Here is a 16478-nt window from a genome sequence, read left to right as displayed (position 1 = left end):
CCATTATCAGGGGAAATTTCACTTTGAAACAAAAATTAAAAATAATAGGAAAACTTTCATTCTCTTTTATTTTATAAAATATAATAATATAGTGGAAGTAAACTTAAATAATTTGTATATAAATTTAATTTTACACAGAATCCCTATACACATGCACACAGAAAGCATATATACATACATATATATAATATTTTTTAAGACCTTATATAAAAGAAAGAAAGAAAAAACTTAGTACAATAACTTTTATAATATAGAAATGTCCTTTAACTTTTTGTGTTTTAAAAGGAAATTTTGTTTTATGAATTTCCACTATAATTTTTAGAAAATTTTTAACGTACGAAAATTTATTAAAAGTTATTGAAGAATTGAACAATTGAATATTTTGTTTTAAAAAATAATTTTTCTTAAATTTATTGAATGAAATTTTTGAATAAATGCAGCTCAAATTTTGCTTTTGTTTATATAAAAATTTGAAATTTTCAATTATGAAATTTTATTAAGTAATTTATATACAATTTTATTAGAAAATATTGGCAATAAATCAATAAAAAGCAAGTATTATTTTTATATTGTATAACATAAAATGTTGCGCTCATTTATAATGTAAGAATAAATAATAAAATAATGTGAAAAGATCCCATTAAAGCACGAATATTGAAAAATAATAATCTACAAAATTTAATTATTGTTATACACTTTTTAGAAAATTTATAAGTGAATTTTAAAAATATTAAAACAAAGCTGAGGCAAACCTTACATAGAAAACATTAAAATACCCATAAAATATTGTGTGATAACCTACAAATTAAAAGTACATACTCAAATAACAGAGCTTTAAAGGATATTCATATCATATATGTAGGTCATAAATAAATATGTATTATATATATGTTAGTCCAAAGACATGACGTGTGCCAATGAATATTTACATGTCAAATTGTGTAAACTACACATATCTTAACAATTTTCTTATTAAACAAAACTATTTCAAGTTTTAATGTTATATCCTTGAAATTATATAATGTTTGCGTGTACATAGTCCACAAAGTATACCAAAGTATATTAAAATGTCATTGGTATATTCTTACATTACTAATTTTCAATAAAATTTGTACTCGAGTTAAACAGTCTGTTGCATGCACAATATTAAAATGAATATATACAGAATTGTATGTTTTCCAATTAATATATATAATAAGTATTCATACATATAATATGTAAGGAAAATTATAACATTCTTACCATAATCTTATATAAACATTCTTAAAAAAAAAAGTCAATATAATAAATTTTAATAGGAAATATTATCCTTTTTTAAATAAAAAGAAAGAAAAAATTGGTAATCGTGATTCAGGTCAATTATAAACATATATATGCATGTATGTGGAAGAAATAATAATTGTAATAAGAAAAATTAAGGTAAAATAAAGAAAATTGGTATATTATATATTTTGCAATTACATATTTGCTATTAAAGTTTTTAGTGTTGTATGTTTATACCTAAGATATCAAAAAAACAGTGTAACAAGTCTGAAAACTGTGCTCTTACATTGCGATGGATCACGCTACCATAATTAACAACATATATGATATTACAATGTTATAATGCTCCGAATTATAACATGTTTTCAAATGTTAACTGTTATAAAGCTATACAAATTTAGTGAAGAATTTTTAAAGAACTTTCTATAACAATTACGAACTCCAGCATTTTCATTTACATTTTTGCACAATTATCTCTTGATCTGTATGTTCCCTTGACCTATATTATCCATTTATTTAAATTTTTTACGATAAAATTTCTAATTATATTAATTTGTACAATCTTATATTTTAAGCAAAAAGCAAAAGTATCTATTCTCACATAACCCCTACTTATAATATTCTAAGAATCACCTAATTTATAATATCTACAATAATTATTAAATTCTCAAATTAACAAACTATAAATTTACTACAAGCAAACAAACATTTTCTTCTAAATAGATGTATAAAAAATTTAAAAATAAAAAAAAATTTTTTATCAATTAATTTATGTTTCTGTTTATTTGAAATAAAGTCCTTATATGTAAAATTTTTGTATCTTCGCACGTACACGCATACACATACAGTTAAAATAAGAACATTGTTAAAATATGTTTTACATAATCTACAAGAAAATTTAAAAAAATATTTCGAATATAGAAGAAAACTTTTGAAACTTAATCATTTCAAAGGCGCATCACTATACAGCAAAACTTGTATGACAAATTTTATAAGGAGAATAATTTTTTTCTAATGAAACATAAGAGGAATTTAATGTAAATATTTTTCTACACAAATTAATTTTACAAGATAAAAACTTTTTTTAAAAATCTATTTACATACTTTCAAATTCAGAAGCTCAAATTCAACTATTTCTTGCCAGACTAATACAAGAAATAGTTATTGCCACATAAATCAACATTGGCACTTTTTTATATAAAAATGAAATTTTCGAAAAATTTATCTATATATATTGCAAGTGTACTTCTAGCCATAATATAATTCAACATGCTTGCTTAGAACGGAGCAAGACCTGTTTGCGCAGCTAAATGCAATAACAATATTCAGTTATACTTGAGAATTAAATTCAGTTATACAAACTTGAGGGCTATTTCGATCAAGAACAAAAAGAATAATAAAAAATTTGGAATACAATTCTAGCTAACTATGTACCAAAGTTGGTCTAGATTTTTATTTTTTCAATTTAAAACAAAACAAAACTCAAACTTATTGTGAGTATAAAAATAAATAAATTGTTATTAGTAAAATAACAATGATTAAATTAAAAAAAAATAAAAACAAATCCTTCAGAGCAATTATTGTAAGATTAACACCCTACAATTTAACTTGATTTTGACCATTTAAAAATTAAAATCCTTTAATATAAATTTAAGTTTCTTTTCTTTAGATCAATTCTATATTGCTCACAAGATCTCCTTAAAAAAACCTCCGCTTATGTGTTAATATTACTATGTAGAAAAACACCCGTATATACACACATATTATTTATACACATAATATTCTTAGAAAAACGTTATTATAGACCATGAAGAAGGATAACATATTTTATATTCTGTTGATAACAATTTAATTTTTCTTTTATTTTATTTCTTTCTGTATATTCGAATATCATATTTTATTTTTATATTATTTATATTTGTTACAATCAATATCTTAAAACTTGAAGTTCTTAAAATATGTGATTTCGGCATTTTTAAAATTAAAATTGAAATATTTGCAGAATATAAGTGTGTTTCATGTAAAATTTTCCCTTGGAAATCTAACCCAATTGGGCTTTTATGATTTCAACTCATTTCACAGAATCAATCCGTAGTTAAATGCTTTTTCTGATTTTCTGTAATATTAAGCAAAATCAATAGGCAATCGGAACCCATATCAGATTGAATATATGATAAGAAACTTCATTTAAGCTAGCTCCAAAACTAATTCTTAATAATAATATTTTTTAAACAAAATAACACTGCTATTTTATAAATTAAATTTTAATATTTTTAAGCATTCCGTATGTATGTCTCAAAAGTAGATACAATTAAAATAAGTCGTGAAATAAGCTATATTAAAGATAAATCAGTTGATTATGTAACTTGTAATTGAATTTCAAAGTTTCCGTAACTGGAACTGTCTTGTCTTTTAAAATTTCCATGAAATTCTTTGGTGTACTTCTCTACACTATACTAAGATAAATCTTGGTCCACATTACAAAGTGCATATTTCAACCAAGTGTCAATTTAATTTCGAGAGCAAACTTTTTTAAACAAAACCCCTTATTACTGTTTTATTATTAACAAAATATTTCTTACGGACTATTATTTCAACAAATACCCATACATATAATACATAAATATATAATTGTTTTTCATGACTGTCCTCTATGACTTTTTGATGATCATAAAAAAAGGAAAAATAGAAGGGAAAATAGAGTCCTTCGTAATACCCTCATAATACAATACATAAGGAATTACAGAAAATAATAATAAAAATAGAATAAAAATAAAAACAAAAACTGATGATGGAATATGAAAATATTGTAAGAAATATAACGTTGTACATATAAATGTGTGTATATTTTTGAATGTATGTATACATATGTGAGTTATTATAAAAATATGTGTTCTTTATTTTCCATACTCAAGATCTTCCATAATAATTTTTTTCAAGTTTATATTATTTTTCTTCCTTACACAATATTTTTTGTTATAAAAATTGGACAAGCCGAAAAAAATAGAAAAAAAAATAATTCTTAACAAATTTATAAATAAGAAAATGGAAAATATTAAAATTGTTAGATTTTGACTAAAATGCTTAAAAATATAGAAAAAAATAACAATAATATGTAAAGGACTATAAATCTTAAAATGATGAAAATGAAATTACAAAATGCTTCAAAGAAGCCTCAATGATATTTGAATTGGCTGTGCTTAATAAAATTTGTAAAAAATTTTAAAGAATATAGAAATTCACATCAAATTCTGTAGTGTTACTAAGTTCTATTTATAAATCTTATTTGACTTCTATTTTAAAAATAATTTAGTACAATAAACAAAAAATAATTTAGAACAATAAACACGATAAATTAGTACAATTGAGGACTCAGAATAGGAATTTGAACTGAAGGAGCTTCGAATTTTTAATAGCTGAGTTCTTAGCCTCAATCTTATTGAATATAAAATTTTAAAAAAGTGAACCTACTTTCACAAAAATTTTAAACCGATTCCATTATCCTAATCTGAAACATCTTGTTCACACATGTACTATAAAAAACTAATTTTAGATTTCATTCTTTTTTATTTTTTCTATTAAAAAAGAATTATATTCATATATATATATATTTTTTTTTTGCAAAAAAATATGATAAGTAAGCATTTCAAAATCACACCAATAAAAAAATTTTATAAATAAAGTAAAAATAAATTTATTCCATTAAAGTAGAAAATCAAAGATCTATGTGGTGTTGTTCTTCTTCTTCAGACCAATTCCAAAGATATCATGTATTTCTCGACCTTCTAACCTTTTACTTCCTTATTTAAGTTTAAAATTGGTTTTACTATTCTTATCGAAAAACTCCTTATTCATACAACGAAAAATAAAAATAAAAATACAAAATAAGATGGCCATTATTAAAAGTTCATGTAATAACGGAAATATTTTTATTTCGATACATTTTTATACCTCATCCCATCCTCTATTTTATACTCCTTTCTTTTTTATTTTTATTTTAAAAATTTCCATATGCTGGTCTCATTCTCCCTTTCTACTGCTTTAACATATTTATTATATAGAGACAAAACTATATGGAAAAAATACCGGACCTTTTCTATTTTTATTCTTTTTCTTTTTGATTCATTTTTATTAAGAGGTTATGCAAAGCAATAAAAAATTTAGAATGAAATGAGAAGGAAAAATTAAAAAAACATTTTCCATAACTATGCTAGAGCCTTGAAAATTATTTCCATGTTATTCCTTGAAAATTTTCTTGTCCTTTATTTATATCGAATTACTACATATACTAGTTGATGAAATAACAAGTTATAATTGATAAGCTTTCATTAACATTATAAAATACGAACGAAATTATTATTCACCACAGTTCACACGTAAAATACTATTATCAATACTATTATCTTGGATTTATTACAATAGTCATTTACTGGCTTCAACAATCCGCTTGCTAGTGGAAGAGATTTCTAAAAAAAACCTATAGGATATATTAAAAATGTTAACAAGACTTAAATATTTTACTCTCATATCTAGTAGAATATTTTTCTAAAAATTCCTCCTAATTATATGCAATATTTTCCCAATTTTGATCCTCAACATTTCCCAATCTTATACAACTTCCCTTTGTTCAGTACACATATTTAAAATTTTGTGTAGGCTAAGGAAAAATTTAAAATAACATGAATAGCTATATGATATTTTTGCAGAGAAAAAAAGAACAAAAACAAATTTAAATTTTCCATCAATAATCGATTTGTTTTCGAACTCATACATATGCAAATAGTTATTTTTAACATTTTCGTATTAAAGTTTATAATGTTCTTACTTATAATCTGTAAGGTCGTTATATTATATGGGTAGAAAAGGTATGAGAAATATCAAAATATTATATAACAGTAAAGTTTTACATATACATACATATGTTTTAAAAAAAAGGACATAAATACTTTTAGGGATTCATATAAAAATTCAAAAGGTCTTATAATCAAAACTAAAGTATTAATAAAATAAAAAAATAACGAAAATGAAAAAAAAATTAAGAAATGATTTAACAATCACTTCATAAAATAAATGATAAGATGATAAAAAACAAATATTGAAAACGATAAGGGCAACATTTACTATCATAAAAATATTGAGTCCGTTAAAGAAAATAGTACAAAAGTTATTTTGACCTTGAGACACATAAGATTAGTATACACACATGTGAAATATCTATGTATAGAAAATTCTTTGATAATTGTTATCATTGTTATGTGACCATATCGTTTTTCGGCGTTTAGTCATATAGAATTTTCAAATTTAAATAGATTTATGATCTAACATAAAACTTAAGAACTTTATTTTGATATCTTAGTATGGGCGCCCATATAGTACCTTTAAAAAATACAATGTCTTTTTTTTAAATTTAATTCTTTTACTTGATTACTTTTAATTTCCACATTAATTTGGATTTAGAAATACAAATAATACTTTAGTGATATAGATTTTTATAGCTATACACTGACATTATATGTGAAGAGCTAATAATTAAGAAAAATTATTCTCCAAATTTCCAATTCTAATAATCATTAAATTTAAAAAATATTGTAATCAATATCATGTCACGACATCAATTAATTAAACACGTTATCTATACGAAATTTAATATTACATACATTCAGGTTATAGCAACCTGAGTTACAAAGTTTTTGAATGAATTTACAAAACTTTAGTGTTGTAAGAGTAAAAATAATTGTATTTTTAATCTTACAACACTAAAGTTTCTGAGTTAATGGAGAGTTTCTGTAATAAATGTGTAAGATATTTAATAATCAAGTATACATATATACACATACTGCACGACCTGTTAAAAAAATTATTTTTAAAGTTTAAAAAAATTCAGTGTAAACTTTTCAGTATCAACCTCTGAATTTAACTGTTATAGTAAAAACATTCAATTTTAACGATTATCGAACCTAAAAAAACTTCATGAAAAAATATTTGAAAAGGAAATCAAAATTTGTAAATTATTCCGTCTAAATTTTATCAAAATGAGAATTTTTTAAAGCTCTTCAAACACTCATTTGTGATATATTAATAAATCTAATATTTATAGTTCATCTATAGTAAATCTAATATTAAAGCTGGACATTCTAAAAATCTATTAGGATACACTTGTTGAGTAATAACTCCTGCAATACGAAAAAGAAAATTTTAAAATTATATAAAAAAAATTCAAATATTATACGAAAAATCAAAAATCACTTTGATTTGTCTTTGACAAAGACATATTAATCCCTACTGGTTCTAGAGAAACCCGCAAGTTATTATGAAAATTTTTTATTTTAAAAAGCATTGAGTGTTTTCATTTTAATTCATTTATGCGTTTATACTCAATTTTTTTTTTCATTTTATTAAATTTATGATCTTTGAGTTCTTAACCAATTAATTTTTATTGATTTATAAAAAAAAATCGAATTCATTCACTGATTTTTTCTTCAATTTTAAAATTTATACAAAAAATCCTTATTTGTTGTAAATAAAAAGTTGAAGTTAAGTAAACAAAAACAAAATACATTCAATTTCTTCAACATATTTATTATAATAAAACAATTTCATTCGAATTAAATAAAATATTTTTCATTTCCATTCCATCAATTTTAACCCAGATATCTTTCAAATCCTTCATTGAACAAAATTTTTAACCCTTAAAACAAAACGATTTTCCTTTTATCATTTATTTTACTTGTTTGTTTTTTCGTTATTTTTTTTTCTTTTTACGTTTTTCTCTTTACATAATATCCTTTGCTGCAAAATAAAGTAATTTCAACAAAATATTGTAAAGAAAAAAGTAGCAAAAAAACAAGAAAAACAAGAAAATATTTTAAATAAAATTTCCAATTGAAACAATCAATAGTTTTTCTTATTCATCGCTCTTTCAATATAACTTTAGTTATATTTACATACTATACATATATATGTATATAGATGTAAAAAAAAATCTGGGAAATTCTCATGCCAATTACATTGAATGCACATTTTTTCTAACAATTCGTATGTTTCAAAGAATTTTTTCAAGGAAAACAATAATAAGAATAACATGAAAAACTATTTACTAAAAATTCAAATAATCTTTTATAGAAATAATTCAATTGTACTGAGATTTTCTTCTTTAGTTTCTCATCATATAAAAAGGAAAACAGAAAAAAAAAAATGAATTAGAAGAATATTGAAGTGAAAAAATGAAATTTGAAAAAAAAAATCTTAAAGAACAAAGGACAAAAAAATTTCTAATATAAAAATGCAATAAGAAAATCTTTAAAACTAGAAAAAAAAATCTCATTTTTCTAGTACAATTTAAAAGCCTTTGTAATTTAAAATTCAGTTTTGTGATGCCTTATAATTTTTATGTGTTAAAAAATCTGTCATCTTCCAATAGGTTTAATAATTTAGGAAGTCACCGTAGCGCTATTAAATAATACATTAACCCCGACCAGGAACAGCCATGAATAATACTTTCACACAATAATGAAATTTTATATCTCGGCATCAAAAATAATCATGGATTTCTTTACAAAATTTTATTTTTTATTAACAAAGTTGAAAATTAATGAAATCCTTAAAACTGGAATTTTAATATAAAATCAAATTTTCAAGATAATGCAATAAGCGACATACTTTATCAGAATATCAGAGCGACATACTATATCGAAATATTCTTCTTGCCAAATAAAAACTTTAAATTTCGAAGAAAATTAAAACTGTTAAATAATATTGTCAAAAAGTTTTCATTATTTATGGGCACATTTTTAATCAGGACAATAAACACTGATAATTTTTTGCCAGTTTGATTAAAATTTGAAACAATTTTATGTGGAAGCCTGGTGAAAGTTGTTTCAAAGAAAAATAATTCGCCATTCAGTCCACATTAAGAAAAAATTTATAAGCAATTTTTGATGCCTTACAATATTAAATCAATTTTCATAAAAAAATTTATGAAAAACTTCATTTTTCTAAGGTTCCAACACAACTATTGAGTTTCAATTTTTAATATAGAAATGCTTACCTTTGAGCTAAAACTGATAAAACACAATAAAGATAAAACAATAATTTAATGAGGCGAGAAAAATTACAATTTACTTAATACCCACAAGGAACTGGTCTAAAAGGCTGCCTAGAATAGAAATCAAATCATAAACCTAAAAAAAATTTGTTCAAATTTTTAATTACATTTATTGGAAGCGATTTTTATGAGATAAAACAAGTATGTCAAGGTCAGATATTGAAGAAATTTCCAAATCAATAAATTATCTTATTATTTTTATAGTACAAAATTTTTTTATTTCAAAAAAAAATTATCTATGTATACCTACTTCTTATGTATTTTTGTATAAGTCGTTATTCCTCTCATAATAAGAAAATATTAAAAAAAAAAAAAAAAAAAGGAAAAAAATTGCAAAAAATTTTTTTGTATTGTTCCTTTTTCCTTTTTAATATTCTTTTTCTTTCCTCCATAACAAAATTTTGCAAATTGTGCAAATTTTTTACATTTTTTTTTTTCCTTCTTTGCCAATTTTTATAAGAGTGTAACTAGGCATGAAATCATTTACAAAACAGCAAAATAAAATTATAACAACTAAGTATAAACAAAAAATCATGGTAGTTTCAAAATATTGTCAAAGTGTATTTTGTACTAAAGAATTTTCTATTCAAAAATCTAAAGCAAAAGAAGAAGAGAAAAATGAAAACATCTATAATTTTTATTGGTTTCTTAATTCTTACCTTGACTTTTCAAATGACTTTTCCGGAGTAAAGAACAAGAAAACCTATAATAAAAGTTTTGAAACAAAAAGCAAATTTACTGCTATCCAAGAGATACGTAAATGTTAAAATACTTCGATATCAATATGCGAAGAGTGCAGAGTCTAATGAAACAAATAACTTCCAATTTTAAATTTAATTGTTATTAAGAAATTACTAAACACTTAAAAATTACGACTTTCATAAATTTAAAATAGAATTATTTTCTAAATCTTTTGTTTGCCAGACTTCTAGTCTACATCTTCATACAAACAAAGTATCATATTCGTCCGTTGTGAATGATATAAATATGTCTGCAAAATGTTAGTAAAACAATGTTAACGTAAAATATGTATTATGTTCTAGTGGAAGATATTCAAACGCTTATTACATCACATAATATAGTTATAGCTCTATTACTGTAGCATGTGTCGAAAATGCGAGAAAATGAGAGAAAAACTAATTAAAATATCAAAATTCGACTTAAATATTGCTGGAATGAATCAGTTTCTGAATCATAACAAAAATTTACAGATTAGAATACTAGATAACAACATTTGGCATTGAATTCAATTTGAACAAATTAATTTATAACCTATTTAATTGTACAACAACGTTACATAAGTAACTTTTATATAAGAATTATATGTACAAAAATAATATACATATAAAAATTGCATTATAACACACCTAATACTTTTGATACTGACATACTTTTTTTTTTGAAAAATCTATAAAAATAACGCGGTGAATCGCTTTTATAACACTTCCAAAAAAAAAAATACCGGAAATAGCAATAAAATTTCACTTTATATTTTGTCTTGTTTTTTCTATTTTTCATTCTTTTGTATTCTTTTTCTACCTTTAAATTGAAAATTAAAGTAAAATAAAATAAAAAACTTTTACTTGAATTCCAACTTTTGCTTTCTTTTTACATTTAAAATTATTGCAATACGGGTTCGTGTGTATATAACGAAGCAAAACTCAGAATAAGTAGAAATTTTTTAAATTCTTTTATTATTCTTTAAAATTGTTTTATTATTCGTTGAATATAAAAAATGTTTGCAATTTATGTACACAATATTCAATATTAATTAACTTGTTCGCAAATTTTATGAAATACTTTTCAATTTTTAATAATTTTAATGCTAGTTTGTAGACACTGAATATCACTAAACCTCCTCTATGTGGCTTTATTTTTATATGAATAAATAAATAAATAGACTATAAATTTCAAATCTTAAATAGTTTAACATGCTCTTGCTTTTTTGCGCATTTGTTGCTAGTAAAACCGTTTGCTCGTTAATTTCGCCTCGTCAATTTTTATAGATTGTATTTCCATAATAGTTTTTACTCTATACTTTTAAAACGATTATATTTTGTACTAGATTCCCATTTTAAAGCCAATCACGTCGTAAAATTAACTTGAATGCAATTATCGCTGAATGTTTTTGAAAGCCAATACCTTAGAAGGAAAATTAAATATTCAATGATTCGAAACACGTTAAATTTTATGCGTATTAATTATAAATAATTAAAAGACAAAATACAATAAATTAATAACTAGGTATTTAATTAAGTACGATATTTTAAATACGATATTAAAATATTTTGAAATAAGCCTGGAAGTGGAAACAATTCTATATTGCGCCTTGTAAATCGAGTATAAGTAAATATTTCATTAAAAACGAAACATCATGAATTCTTGGAACATAAATATTAAAAAAAAATTTCTACTCTAAAATATACCACATTGTCGAACCACGACAGAACCTTTATCAAACTGAACCATTTTTAAACATACATATGTATAAGAAATTCCAGTTCTAACTTTAAAGCAGAAATTCGTTAACTGATAATTGAAATCACTCATTGTAGGAAATTATTTTAAATTCAATAATGGATACAATTTGAAACGTGATCAAACTAAAAAGCGTACATATGTATTCATATACAAAAATTAATTTTTATTATTCACATATGAGTAAATATTTCTAAAAACGCTGTGTGAATACAAAATTCTTGAACTTGTTTTCTTAAGCAACTTACATATTAATTTAACTGCTTACAAATTTTTAACTTCATAAATTTGCTGTTAATACATATACCTTACCTTGAATACATTTCATTGTGATGTAATATTGATAATTCTAAAGGGTTATAAATTCAGTTCTGACTGCAATAAATAAATGCGTAATATTATCACAAAAATTATATGCATAAATGAATTGCTTCGTTTATTTATCTTTTTTGTGAAAATAGTTATCACTGTCTTAAATCTTAATTCCAATTGTTTGGAATTAAACTACATAATATATAAATAATCAAAATTTAGAACAAATCATTTAAACTAGTAAAATATAAAGTCCTGAAATAAATCTTTTTTTAACCAATTACAAATAGAACACTATATTTATGTTTGTGTAAACTTTATTTAACAACCAAAGAGTCTTTCAAATGACGCATTATGTGGGTACCTATGTCTCTCAATTCAGGCCATTGTCTTATCACAAACATTACAAAGAATATTGAAATGAAGGTGGTTAAAACACGTAATCTCGTTTTCAAAAATGGCATGATAATTCCTGCTGCGGTTGCCACTAATAGTAGAACTACTTGTAATATTGTTAAAACTACATTTATTAATTTAACAACTAAAGCTCGGGCATTAGAACTATAGATGCCTTCAACTGTGACATACTGCTGTTGTGATGTATGTTCTAATTTAGAAATTCTTGTTTGACAATTTTCTAATACTTCATTAATGTCACGCATTCTTTCATCGCTTTGATATTGTACCTTTTCTTCCGTATCAACTACAGCTTGCTTCAGATTTTCTATCTCAGTTTGATGTAATTCAGTTAGATCATTAATTTGTTCTTCTAATCTTTCAGCACGGTACCGTTCACTTTCCAAATTAGTCGTTAACTCTTGATATTCTTTCTGCGACGTTTCTATCCGATCAACTTTCTCTTTTAATTTTTCCAGTTCATCCTTTTGTTCTTGAATTTGTGTCAATAAAGTTTTTAAAATTGTGTGATATTGCATCAAAGCTGCTGCGCTTTTACCAGATCCTGCAGGTACACTCTCACTAGTTACACTACTGCATTCACTATTATCACTGTGAAATTTACCAACACTACCACCAGTTGGACCTGACCCGGTGGATGTTTCGTGGCCTGACAAATGTTGCGTTGGAGCTGTTATATTATTGGATGCTAAGCTACCAACAACATCAGGCGAATCAACTCTTAAATTATTTATCTCCTGTTCTGATAAGTGATTTATGTTATCTGCGCTACCAAATTTATTTTTAATCAAGTGTGCGAATTCTCTAGGTTTGGACATCACAGATCCTGAAAATCCAGTTATACCATCTCTTATATTGCCACCGACATTTTTTAATCCCTGCCCTACATCTCTAAGAACTTCTCTAGGTTGTCGATGTTGACTTTTATTATGTTGATGGTTTTTATATTCATTAACCCTTTTTGTGTAATTTTCAAGTTTCTTCTGTAGTTGGGAAATTGTGTTCGCACTTTTTTGATTTTTTTTCTCAAAAACAGCTTTAATTCTATGTAATTGCTGTTTGTCAGCGCTGGCAGCCAATTTCAAGTATTCATTAACATTATCATCCCGTGCGGTTTGTTCTCTACGTATCGATTCCTTAGTGCATTGAATTTTTGTATTTAATCTATCTAAAGCTTGTTCAGAGTTAGTTCGATCACGTCGACTTTTATGAATTTTTTTATCATAAGCTAAAGAAGGTTGACCCGCATGGGCTCCGTCAAAATCATCTGTAGATGCAAAGGACATGTATAAATTATCTTCGTCACCTGAAATATTAAAATGTCATCATTTAGCATTTTTGCTATGTAACTGCATTAAATTTACCATAGGTCAGTCCACCCGTTGTCATAATTTGTTCTGAATTATAGCTCCTCATGAAATCTTCCCTACTTGTTTCGCGATTCCTTTGATCAGTTGGACTCTGTTGCCGATATCTAAAATTTGATGATCCAGTTCCAAAATCCACATTGTCTCGTTCTTTTGACATTTGGTTTTACATATACTTGTATGTGCAATTTTCAATGATTAAGTTATGATTTTGTTTTCTTATGAAAACAAAAAAATAATTTAAAATGATGTGAATAAATGCTGCCTTTTGCTTTATTATCCTTTAAATATTTAATATAATCTAATTATCTTGAATTAGTTTAATGTAAAAAGTTGTTTTATGTTAATTTATCATTTTTAATTTGTTTAGTTATGTTAATGTCGATTGCAATATAAAATAAGATCATTCATTCACTTTTTGTTATTCGCCACTGTTTGAAAACATAAAGTAAAATACATACATAAATTATTATGGAATATTTTCATCATTATGATATGGCATTCAGAAAACTGCAAAATAGAGAATATTACAATAAGTGGATACCTACCTAATAATTATTAAATTTCTTTAATAATAGTGATCAATAACGTAATCTTACGAGAAGTCTTTTTGATTTAATTTGTTAGCAACAAATTATACCAAAAATCACCCTCACGATGTGGTTCAATTGCTAAGTACCTACATAAATAATTTATGTTATAACATAGACGAGAAATTTTGTAATTGAACCATTTAACTTAAAATGAATTTCAAACATTAATATTTTTAATTTAATTTTTGTCTGATTTATTACTACTCTACCTATTTAGAAATTATTTTTTGTGAATTATTTTAAAACCATTGAAAACAAAATAAAACCATAATACAACCTTTTTCAAATAAGTAGGTATATTTAAGATTTATCAACATTAGTATACCTACTTAGTTTGGCAAATAGATAGGTACCACAAACCCCTAATATAAAAAATTCATGACCAAAACAAAATAAAATTACGTCTGAAATAACATTTCATACTTAATATTCATCTTCGACAGCCAAATAAATAAAAACGTCCTGTTAACAATAATAATAAATCTATACTTTTGTTCGAATTCTTGCGTTGTTTATACAATTTTTATTTCCATATTAAAAAATCTAAATTTAATACAATTATAAATATTAAAAATTTATAACCAGACAAATTGCAAATATAGTCTGGAAGGTACTACATACTTAACCACTAAAGAAAAAAGAAAGTAGGTATACTTATATAAATAGGTAGGTATAATAGTTATTTCAAATAGGCAAATGCTTCTACGTATACTTATTGCATTAGTCAGTAATTACTACCTACTGTTCCACAAATTTAAAATTAGAAATTATTACAAAAAACATACCTAATAAAGCCCTTTTTATCATGACGAACAGAAAATGAGAAAAAGTTATTTTATAACAGCAGAGAATAGTCCAAATGGGCATACTTATCTACACATATATAATCATTTTTTTTTTTCCTTTTATTTTCATTTCTTTATGTACAGTTAGTTAGGTTGTTAAAAAAGTAACTACTTACCTACTTACATATACAAAATACTTGAAATAATTTACTTAATATAACTAACGATAAGTATGTACTATGCGATACGACCTGTAATAGACTTTGACCACATAATTGAAGAAGTTCAACATATTAGTCATTTTAAAATCAAAATCGAAGTTCATTCAGTTGCCATATCATATTAATGAATTATAATATTTTAGATTAAATTTCAATTATTGATTTAATTAATTTTAAACAATTACTTTATGTTTTTAGATTAAAAAGATATTTTTTTAGATGAAATAATAAATGAAGAAAATTTTTTTACAAAGTAGGACAAATAAGTACCTAATTTCGTTTATATTATTATCAAATCCATTTGCACCATTTTAAGATTTAATTAATTTTTTGATAAAATTTTGAAATTTTTTAACACTATTCACACAAAATATACATATTTTAATAACAATGTAGAAAATTATAAATTAGTCAAACTTAATTCTCTTGAAAATTAAACATAAAAAGTACTGTGTTTTATTGTTAGGCATAACCAAACTTTAATCTTTAAATTATTGAATCATGTACTATTCTTTTCCAATTATAATTTCTTTGTAATGAATAAAGTTTGCTTTATTATTTATTTTGTTTTCTTTCTTTAAAAAATGTATTTAAAAAGTTTCTTTATCACATTACACTTATCTTTACATGAATCCAAAGAACAAAATGAAATCTAGAAAGAGAAAAAAATCTTTACAAAGTTTATCACACCTTTTTGAATATTACAAAAGAATTATTCAGTTTTAATAAATTACTTTGTGACTTTCAAATTAATATTAAGTTAATTTTAAATTCAGTATTTTATTCCAACTCTAAAAATATTTCATTTATCAAAATAAATCAAAAAAAATACCTTTTTAATAATATTCTACACAAATAACTTGTTAAAATTGACATTCAATATTTTCACAGCTGCTTTCAAACTTTAATGTCAGATTACTTTCCACTGCGAATGCGTT

The 16478-nt window shown here is 23.8% G+C and overlaps 1 protein-coding gene across 4 annotated transcripts; it reads right to left on the bottom strand.

Moving 5' to 3' along the window:
* Positions 1-12275: 12275 nt before the first annotated feature.
* On the bottom strand, positions 12276-16313 carry LOC129611713 (transmembrane and coiled-coil domains protein 2). Of its 4 annotated transcripts, none has more exons than XM_055524996.1 (4): positions 16275-16313; positions 15811-16192; positions 13939-14620; positions 12276-13880 (listed from the first exon to the last, which is right to left on the bottom strand). In XM_055524996.1, exons 3-4 carry the CDS (start codon positions 14099-14101, stop codon positions 12475-12477), a joined length of 1569 nt encoding a protein of 522 aa, XP_055380971.1. In that variant the 5' UTR covers positions 14102-14620; positions 15811-16192; positions 16275-16313; the 3' UTR covers positions 12276-12474. The 4 variants fall into 4 exon arrangements, with proteins under 4 accessions (XP_055380971.1, XP_055380973.1, XP_055380974.1 ...); XM_055524998.1 differs by having other exon boundaries at positions 13939-14372; XM_055524999.1 differs by having other exon boundaries at positions 13939-14222.
* Between the last annotated feature and the right edge of the window lie 165 nt (positions 16314-16478).

Source organism: Condylostylus longicornis, unplaced genomic scaffold, assembly GCF_029603195.1.
Source record: "Condylostylus longicornis isolate FDR11 unplaced genomic scaffold, ASM2960319v2 ptg000055l, whole genome shotgun sequence".
In the NCBI taxonomy this organism is placed as follows: domain Eukaryota; kingdom Metazoa; phylum Arthropoda; class Insecta; order Diptera; family Dolichopodidae; genus Condylostylus; species Condylostylus longicornis.
The sequence above is the reverse complement of the archived record's forward strand: the minus strand, read 5'-3'. Positions and strand labels throughout refer to the sequence as shown.

Excerpts from the sequence above, each read along its gene's own strand:
- LOC129611713 (XM_055524996.1), bottom strand. The coding sequence starts at position 14,101 with ATGTCAAAAGAACGAGACAATGTGGATTTTGGAACTGGATCATCAAAT. Across the intron at positions 13,881-13,938 it reads AACGGGTGGACTGACCTATG|GTGACGAAGATAATTTATAC; the intron begins GTAAATTTAATG and ends TTAATATTTCAG.